Consider the following 10,449-nt stretch of genomic DNA (forward strand, 5'->3'; position numbering starts at 1 on the left):
TCATGACCTTTATTTATTTAGTATGGGAAACTTTTTTGTTGATGTCATAGATTGATCTTTAGTTAGGTGATTCCTATTGGTCATTTTATGTCAGGATCAATAGCCAGATATAATTAAGGTGCTGCACCCACTTTATTGTTGGCATGTAGATATCTTGTTATGAAGTACTATCACTTCTTCCTTTTCCTCTTCTCTCTAGGCAAAACCACTATCCATTTATTCAAACATTTATTGAGCATCTACTATATGCAAGGCATTGTGTAATTGCTTACTTGCCTCTCAGTTATGAGGTAATGTCTATAAAATGTTGATCTGTTAGTGAATGATACTGTAAATGTTAATATGTGCGAAAAGCCCACTTTGGGAACTTCACAGTGTTCTGCCAGTTTTATGGACTTTATAGAAAGAAATGGTGGAGCAAATTCAAATTATTGGTGTACCAGTGTGTGTCTGCTCTTGAAAGGTCCATGGTGAAATATGTGATGTTAGCTTTCTTAAAACCTATCATATGACCTTGTATTAGAGCCAACTTGTGATTGCCTCATTCCAGGTGTCAGGACTAAAGGTTGAAAAGAACTGGGGAAGATCAAAAGACCAAAAGAAAAAGTTGGGTCATGAAGAGATGAGATGACTGTTCTCTTTCAAACATACATTGAGAAATTACTCAACTGTGTCTTATATCTCTCAATCTCTAGGGGGAAAATTCTCTGGAAATAGATCCCTAGTCACTGTAGATCTGACACACTGAACCAGCTTGGCAGAGTTTAACCCTAAAACATTTTATCATTGTCATCAAACATATATCTTAAGAATAGCTAACCATTTGTATGCATACCTCCTCAGACCCTAGTACCAGTTAAAAAACAAAGCCGTGCAGGTCCTTCTTTTACTATAGGTGGTAGATGAGGACACTGCTGACAGTAGTTCAGCAGTTGACTCAGGATATCAAGTAAGCACCCCAGAAGGGAGTAGTGGTCTAAAACTAATCTGAAGTGGAACATAAAATGTGTGAACCGTTGAGGCTTTGTTATTTTTAATTAGGTTAAATAAGACTTGGAGTTGGGAAATATTGGTTAAATTTTGTGTTTAGATATTAGGTTCTTAGAGTCCTACCATAAAATATAATTTACTTTTTTCTGTAATTAATCTCTAAAATGTTTTCCTTAAAGAAAAATGTATCTCAATTATACCTCAATTTAAAAAAAAAAGAAACAAACAAAAAGTAAGGAAAACAAAGTTTTGAATCAGTAGAGTTATGGAAGCAGAATGCAAGTTGGGGATTTATTGTTCTTTTTTTTGGCTAGAGAGATAAACCATTTTGAGAGGTAGAGCAGTGTTGTGGGTACCAGGTTGGGTGCTGGAGTTAGAGTTCCAGTCCCCATTTGTTAGTAGTGTTCCCTTGGGCAAATTATTTAACATATCTGTGCCTCAACTTCTTCATCTGTAAAATGGGGATAATAATAGTACTGACAGGAGTGTTATGAGGGTTAAATTAGTTAATGTACTTTAAGATGTTTAGTGTCTGGTAAATGTTAGTTATTATTGTTACTATCTTAAGTTGTATTGTTCAGCTCTTCATTTTTCCTGTCTTTTTTCCCTCCTTCCTTTAATCCATTTCAGTGCTTACTCTGCTGACTTTTGGCACGTCTGACACAAGCTTTGATAGTGAAGAAGCTCAACTGTTTATCTAAAATGAGAATTTTAATTGTTCCTAAATTTTATTTTCTCATATTGTTCTCTTTTACATTTAACCACAGATAATTATTTTGACTACATTTTATCTGCTCCTTGTTTGTCTTTTCTATTATAAATGGGGTTTTGAATATGCAATAGTGGGAAGTTCCCTAACCAGTTCAGTTTAGGGAGATGTGTGTGTGCGTGACCTTGCTGAAATTGTGCTTTCTTTCCCCTTACTCAGGATGTTTGATGTAGGTGGCCAAAGATCAGAACGAAAAAAGTGGATTCACTGTTTTGAGGGAGTGACAGCAATTATCTTCTGCGTGGCCCTCAGTGATTATGACCTCGTTCTGGCTGAGGATGAGGAGATGGTATGTTGGAGGTTCTGGTAAATAAAAGGCCTGTCTAATGCAGGCAGGAAACGGAAAATAACTCTTAGGAAGACTTTGTGCATCCATTTACTCATTGAACCAAAACTTAAAATCCTTAATTTTTCTCCTTGTCAGTGTGATTAGAGTTTTCAGAATATTGATCCATGCCCTCTTAAACTTAGGAGATATGACAGCACATTGAGTATATGGGCAGGATTAAGTCCTCTTGTTAGCCAGTCCTTATTCCCACCTCTCAACCTCTAAGAATTATAAAAATGAGGACTGACTCAGCTTTTGTGTTATCAGTGTCTGACTTCTTTTCATGATTGCCCGTCAGCGCTTTTAAAACTTCTTGGTCTGGGACTTCCCTGGCGGTCCAGTGGTTAGGACTCTGTGCTTCCACTGCTGGGGGCATAGGTTCGATCCCTGGTCGGGGAACCAAGATCCTGCATGCCTTGTAGCACGCCCCCCCAAAAAAAAAAAACCTTTTTGGTCTGTTGTTCATTAACAGTTAATCTACTTTTACTTTTTTGCTACTGACCTATCATCCTTTGTTTCTTTTTTAGAACCGAATGCATGAAAGCATGAAACTGTTTGACAGCATTTGTAACAACAAATGGTTTACAGACACTTCGATCATTCTGTTCCTCAACAAGAAAGATCTTTTTGAGGAAAAAATAAAGAGGAGTCCATTAACTATCTGTTATCCAGAATACACAGGTGAGGGATCATGAAAGATTTTGTTGGAGGTATACATCCTGAATCAAAACTTTAGTGACCTTCCTACAGCTGTCTTTTGTTTTGAACATTGTGTGTATCTCCTTATGGAGAGTGTTCACTGGTAGTGGTATCAACATTAAGCATGTGATTCAGACCCCTTAAGTCTAAAGTGCTATTCCAGACATAATCGAGTTTACTGTGTTTATTTTATATTTCTGTCGTCCTCATTTTCTGAGGCAAATAAAGAATGATAAAAATCAAAATTTGGTGTAAATATATTCACAAAATACAAGAATAAGGTGCAGTTATTACACTCAGGAAACTGACATTAGTTGTAGAAAGAGAGAGACACACTTGAAGAATTTCATTTTAGTGTAAAATGTTCATTAATAGAAGAGCAGAAGAAGGGGTTACCTCAATGGGATCAGTGTAGTCTTTTTCTAGAGGAAATGACACTTGGAGTGAGATAGTAAGAGGATGAACTATAAATCATCAGGCAGATGGGGGAATAAAAACATTTTAGGAAGAGGAAATAGCATATATGAAAATATGGAGTTAAAAATGACATGATCTGTTCTGAAACCTAGGAGGAATTTGGTATTGCTGGAGCTTAAAGTGGTGGGGAAGAGTGGTTGGAGAAGTGGGCAAGGATGCTCGTGGAGGGCATTGTATCCCATGCTGAGACAGTGGGGAGCTATCGAAGGATATTCATTGGGGTACATGATGTAGTAGAAACTGATTTAGAAAGATTATGTGATAGATGGCAATAAAGAGAGATAGTAGGGGAGTTGAATTAGTGAAGACTCTCTTAGGATGCAAATAGAAACTTTTGATGAAGATACAGGGATATATCATAGAAGTCAAGGGCAAGAATGCAGACAATTCTCAAGAATGCAATTAGAACTAGGAACCCTGCAAGCACTGTCAAGAACCCTGGGGGCACTTCTTTCCCCATGTCTTTTCTCTCCTCTCTGTGTCTCTCTATTCTTCTCTCTTTCCTTACCAACTTTCTCTGCTGCTCAGTTTATGTGATAAAAGATGGCCCTGCCACAGTTTCTATATCTCCTCCATTTAAAAGACCAGGCTAGACTGGGATTGTTTGGCCCAAGATTCAAATTCCCAAAAGAGAGAGATTCTGGCCAGGGTTAAGTCAGGCAGAAACCCTTAGTTCAATCAGATGAGGTTAGGGACACAAACATGAGTGCCAGGGCTGTATCACTATGACCTTTAGATCAGAATTGAGTATTTCTAGGAAAGGGGACCTCTTGTTAGCTGAGCAGACACTGTAAATGCTTTATATAGTAAGGTGAAAGGGTGTAGCTAGGGTAAGGAAGTGGGACGAGTCAAAGGTACTCTCAGAGTTCTGTCTTAATTGGGTGCCGGTACTGTGATCTGAATTCATATTTAGGAATGTTGGTTTTGAAGTATCTACGGAACATCCTGATGGAGATATCTAACAGATAGTTATATATGTGGCCTTGGAGCTTGGGGAGAGGTTACAGGTTAGTAACAGATATTGATTTGGGATCATGTGTAAATACAACATGGAAATGGATGAGATGACCTAGAGTGATGATATAGAATGAGGAGAGAAAAGAATAGAATGAGAGCGAATACCAGCCTCTATTGGCAGGAGAAAAAGAAAGGTTTGTATAGGATACAAAGAGAAGAATCTGGAAAGCCAAAGTATTAAAAACTAAGAGGAGAGTTTAAATAGTGAGGAGTGGTCAACAATGTCATATGCAGCTAGGTAAATACATTTTGAAAAAATGGCCTCTGGAGTTAGCAGTCAGGAGATCATTGACTGTTATGGAGAGCATTATCAGTGGAATGATGAGAGTAGAGCCTGGACCAGTGAGTTACTGAGTGGGAAGTGAAGAAATGAAGACAAGTGTAGCCTCCTCTTGAGCAGCTTAGATTACAGGGGAAGGAGAGATCTTTAAATGTTTATGGGCTTAGAGGTAAGATCCTACAGCAAAAGAGAAGTTACAAAAAGTGGATGTAATTGATGGAGCAAGATTTGTAAGCAGGTGAGAAAAGAAGGAATCAAAAGTCTAGGTAGGATGAATGGATAAACAAATTGGTATATCTGTACAATGGAGTATTATTTAGCTATAAAAAGGAACAAAGTACTGATAATGCCACAACTTTGATGAACCCTATAAACTTTATACTAAATGGAAGAAGTCAAACAGAATGGGTCACATTTGTGTGTTTCCTTTTATATGATATATCCCAAATAGGCAAATCCATAGAGACAGAAAGCAGATTGGTTGTTGGTTATTAGGAAATTGGCACAAGGGGAATGAGGAATGATTACTTAATGGGAATGGGGTGTTTTTCTGGGGTGGTGGAAAAGTTTGAAACTAGAGAGAGGTGGTGATTGTATAACATGTGACTGCACTAAATGCCACTGTATTGTAAACTTACTGCATGTTATGTGAATTTCACTTCAACTTAAAAAAAAAAAAAGTATAGATAGAGCGGTTGAATTTTGAATCAAAAGGAAGACATCTCTAAGACCAAAGGTACAAATAAGTGCAGATATAGATAACTTTTTAAGTGAGGTGGTGGGCTAAGCAGTTGAGATGTAGTTTAAAGCCCTGTGGCCTCTGTTTTCTTAGGGAATTTGGAAATGTCGTCATCTGTTCAGAGGGAGGAGGGAGGTGAGAGTTGGGTAAGTTGATGGAAAGTATCCAAGTTTTAGAATGGGAGAACAATATTACTTAAGACAAGTAAAGGATTGACATTAATGTTTCAGCTGGGAATCTTCACACATAGCAAAGAGTCCTCAATATCATGTCCATTTTTGGGTGGTGGCGGGTAGGGTGAACTTCCAAGCCTATCTTCCATTGACTTCATTCTTAAGGATTCTCACAGTCCTGATTTCCCAAGTATCAATATCTGTTCTTACCAGACAAAAATCTGGTGTTAACGTGTTTCAAACATCTGTCTCCTTTAATTTACAGAGGTTCTGCACATCTCAGTAAATCTATTTCAAGCACCTACCAAGCTGTCTTCCTTTCGTTCTTTAGTCTGTTTAAATAATAGTCATTTCTTTCTTAAGCTTTTCTTTTTTAGTCGTCTTTATATACTTATTTGTTGATATATTTTTGTCATGCTTAATGTCACTGAAAATAGCCCCTAGTTCACAGGAATAACTGTGTATGCTGTCTTTGTTGAGTTTCCCTGGCTCTGCAGACAGTTTCTAAGGCTATTCTAAAGATTCACAAGTAGACAAGATTGTGTAGGAAGCAGGCGATTAAGAGTGTTAATTACCAATGTTGTTGAAATAGGGTTTAACTTTCAGGTCCCCCTCTTTGAAGAAATAACAGATTTATTGAGGTATAATTCATATACCATAAAATTCACCATTTAAACGTATATAGTTCAGGCCCCTTTCCCTTTTGCATCTACTGGTTTACCTTTGGTTATTTAAACTATTGCCCTAAGGCTCTGAGGCTAAGCTCCGTTAAAACTGGAATGATTTTGAAAAGAAGCATGACTTCCCCTTTTGAATTGTTTATTTCAGCATCACTCCAAGGAGCACAAGCTCTGTGACCTTTTAAACAGTTATGTTCTTCTAGAAATGCATCTTCCTACTTCCCTAGTTTCCTTTTATGCTTTCTAGATTTTTTAGCTAAAAAGTCTAAATAAAAGGGAAAGAAACTTAAGGTTTTGTTTTCTTGGATCTTTGTGATAATTTTATTTTTCTTATAATGAGATTCTGCACTCAAGAAACATGTAATGATTATAGAAAAATAGAGATCTGTTTGTTTCAATTGTGTTATATTTCCTCTCTCCATAAGTAAATTGTGATGGCCTGACTTAGTTGAGTCCAAGCAGCTGTTTTAATTTGAACTGAGAATATTGGGTGTCTGCCTCAGGTTCCAATACATATGAAGAAGCAGCTGCTTACATTCAGTGCCAGTTTGAAGATCTGAACAGAAGAAAAGATACCAAGGAGATCTATACCCACTTCACCTGTGCCACGGACACCAAGAATGTGCAGTTTGTTTTTGATGCTGTTACAGATGTCATCATTAAAAACAACTTAAAGGAATGTGGACTTTATTGAAGAGTGTGGATGTTAAATAAAAGGTAAAACTTTGAACAGTTTAATTATAGTGCTGTAGTGATGTCTCTTGACTTTGTAAACTTTTCTAATTACAAATGTTCTTCTTTCGTAGTTATTACAGTGTGGAGTGTTGAGACCAGACTTCTTTTGCTGTCTCATTGGGCAGCTGCAAGCATGAACGGGACCAGGGAATGGCAGCGGCATGCAGAATCTTAGTACTCTTTAGCACAATCTTCTGTATTAGGGAACTCTTAATTGACATGAGATGCTAAAGTCAGACATTGGAATTGGAACAACTGTAAAGTATGATTTGATCATCAAGACATCACTTGGATTTCACAATCTCAAATGTTTAGGGCAGATGTGAAGTTGAGGTGCTGCATTCCAGAACTTCAATATGTAGCTTACTCTTTTTTTTTTTCCTTCTTGACAAACCACCAGTAGTTCATTTTTTAAGTTGTTTTTTGTTGTTGTTGTTGTTTTTTTATCAAGGGAAGAATAACGTCACTAAATTTTATTTCTTTGTGAAAGAATCTTTATTAAAACACAAACAGTCTTAACTATGCACATGATGTGACCAGATCATCTTGAAAATTTTCCTCTTAGTAGGAACTCTTTGTTTTTAACTCTTGGTATGGTCAGAATATAATATTTCCATAATTACTTAATTCTTTACAATTATTGGGGCTCTAATTATAGCTTTTTTGGATGAAATTTATGTTACTATCCTGTTCAAAATACCATTATGGTTTCTAAACGGTAATTACATTGAAGAATTCTGTAGTAAGATTCCAGCTCTTCTTTTAAGCTCGTGGTTGAAGGTTAACCTGGTTTATGCTGATCACCAAATTACTAGATAAATGCTGATGTAGTATGATGAAGTCAGCTTCTTGGATACAGACGCACCCAGGGCAGCTGCCAGTTAGAAATGCAAATTGCTAAATTCGAAACAGAACCAGTGACTTTGCTGCTACACATCTGCTAAATTGACCACTTTAATTCTTGCTTGTCCGTCTCAGTCATAGGGAGTTCTGTAAAAGATGCCCCTTGTTTTCCATCTTCCATTGGCTTTTTCTGTTGGGAAACATCTAAAGTGTATTAACAGTGCATGCCTTTACTTTGTAAACGTGGTGCCAAATCCCTGTTTGCCATTGTTTTTATTGTAGCAATGTTCATTGTAGTAATCCTTAGTCAGTACCTTCTTTTGCTGAAACTATTGATTTGGGGACTTTTTTTCCACTTTGTTGTGTGTACAGATTTTAATCTGTTATAGTTGGCAGCAGTATTAAAATGGTGAGTAAAGAGTCCAGGTTTGTTCCTGTTTGTAACTAGTCCTTTCTGGAAGTATTTTCTTCTGTTGTTTTTTGCCCCTGCTGTGTGCTTAGGCCTTTGTCTGAGAATGGGTTTAGGTAGAAGGGTTCCCTGAAGGTGTTCGTCTTTTGGTGTAATAGTATTGTTGAATCTTGGCCTGACTGAGCGTGTTATGTCATATCTGTGTTAGTGATATGCAGTCAAAACTCATTTTCCAGATTTACATTTTGGTTGTGTGGAGAGCCCTATTCACCTCAGCCTGCAGGTCCTTTTGTACAATGTACAGCAAATGTCATTAAATATTGAATGGTCCATTAGGGGAAGGCAAATGAAGAGAATGCATTTTGAGCATTCCAAATCAGTAGTTTGAGCAGTGCCTTTTGGGGTCCGATCTTTTTGGATTGGATTCTATTTCATCTTTTGATGTGACCTTTCACTAGTTTAAAAAAAAATGGTTGGTGGTCATCAAAGCTGGTTCAGAAAGCAAGCCACAGCACTTCAGTGCCTTTATTGGTAGTTTGTTTTTTTTTTTCTTTCTTGGGAAAAATATAACTATACAGATGGTATAACCATATTATCTAACAGTTTTTTTTTTTTTAGGATTGGCAAAACTGGATCTAAAAGAAAGAAAATTATCGGCTTCAATTGGTGATTGACTTATGCCCACAATGTAAATAGGGATAGTTCTTGTTCATTTAGAATATATCTTTTCCTTATTGTATTCTGTGATATAGGATCATCTGGAAATGAGAACTGGTAGAATGTTGGTTTAACTGTAGTCTTTCTATAGTCTGGGCTAATGGGATGGTGTTGATAACACAAAATGAGGGATAATCCAAAAAAATTAACACTTTGAAATGCATTTTGTATTTTCATTTGAATACGTCTGTCTGATATGTTAATTTTTTAGCCCTTCTGTTAATGAAAAACAGTAGTTCTCCACATTTTTGCCTCTACACCATTTACATTTGTCCTGTGTTTACATGAGGATCACCTCCAACCCCCCTATGCCAAATAATTTATCAAAATGCACATTCCTTAAGGACACAGGGACACAGTTTCAGTCAGTGGTTTTCAAATATGCCTTAAGTCAAAATCACCTGGATCCATCTCAGAGATTGACTCTTGGCTGGTGGGCTGGCATTCTGTAATTTTAAAAAGGTGATTCTGATCATCAGCTTTACAAATCACTATTGTATCAATATTCTGAATTAAAAGGTCTTTTCTTACAGCAGAGCCAGAATGTGGGAATGAAACCTCATATCTATGAGCCTGGAGAAAAAGGACTGATGTTTGTAATCAAAGAAGTGAAAAATTGCCTCTGTCTTTTTGGTGGAGAATAATGGAGATTTGTGATGGATCATGTTTCAGAATTTAGGTGCCCAGTCTTTAGACCATGTAAGAAATCAGCACATCTAAGAAAATTAAATTTTAACAAATAAAGAACAGTAAACAGACACTAGCAGGAAGGACTGTAACAGTACCTTTATTTTGTTGACAGTCACATCTTCTCCACCTGATTAAAACCCTGGGCTGTAGAATTGCCATCCATTAGGCTCTATGTAAAGAGGAAGTATTCTGCTCCTTAATGGCCAGTCTTCCCTAACCTTATAATTTCAGCCTTGCAGCAGATTTCACCTCCTGGCATGAAAATTCCAAGAATTTTTACAGTTATTCATAAGTGGATCTTGAAATGTCATTTTCACCTTGGACAGTTTGAATTCTAAACCTCTAGTTCAGTGTATCATACTGATGGGTTGTTATTTTTCACAAGGTGCTGCATTCTAAGAATAGATGGACCAAATTTTTAAAAGCTGTTTTCTTCCCTTGTTTATTTTTTATTCTCTTATGTATTATATTTGTGTTTTATTATATGCACATTATAGAGTGTTTAGGAATAACTGCTGGTTCTTCTAATTTATTTGCCCACCTGTTATTCTTATATCCTGGCCACTGTTCTCTGATTTGTAGCTGTGACTTTCTTTGGACATTGCTTGCCTGACCTGACTAGTTACTTTTTATATTTATCCATTTGCTTAGCATAGTTCTGGAGTTTCCTGTTGCAGAGCTCCTTGCTGTATTGGCAGTTACATATAAGGGAAAGTTAGTCTCTCATCCAATCAAAAACCTGTTTTTGATTTTTTTCCCTTCTAGATGTTCAAAAAACAACAGCCCTCTACTCACTGATATTACCTGTGAAATCTTTCATATGTGATACTGACTTTTAAGAACAAAATTATCTCAGTTTCCAAGTACTGCCAGGTAATTTTTTGTTCCAGTTTAGACTTCAAA

The 10,449-nt window shown here is 36.8% G+C and overlaps 1 protein-coding gene across 1 annotated transcript in view; it reads left to right on the forward strand.

Annotated features, from left to right (window-relative positions):
• The window catches only part of GNAI3 (G protein subunit alpha i3), a 38,501-nt gene extending 28,879 nt beyond the window's left edge, over positions 1-9,622 (forward strand). Inside the window, exons 6-9 of the mRNA XM_068540442.1 lie at positions 1,919-2,048; positions 2,615-2,768; positions 6,656-6,869; positions 6,959-9,622. Coding sequence (XP_068396543.1) covers positions 1,919-2,048; positions 2,615-2,768; positions 6,656-6,846 — 475 coding nt within the window. The 3' untranslated portion in view covers positions 6,847-6,869; positions 6,959-9,622. The remainder of the gene's footprint in view (positions 1-1,918; positions 2,049-2,614; positions 2,769-6,655; positions 6,870-6,958) is intronic.
• Positions 9,623-10,449: the final 827 nt, after the last annotated feature.

The sequence above is a fragment of the Eschrichtius robustus genome, chromosome 3, assembly GCF_028021215.1.
Source record: "Eschrichtius robustus isolate mEscRob2 chromosome 3, mEscRob2.pri, whole genome shotgun sequence".
Taxonomy (NCBI): Eukaryota; Metazoa; Chordata; class Mammalia; order Artiodactyla; family Eschrichtiidae; genus Eschrichtius; species Eschrichtius robustus.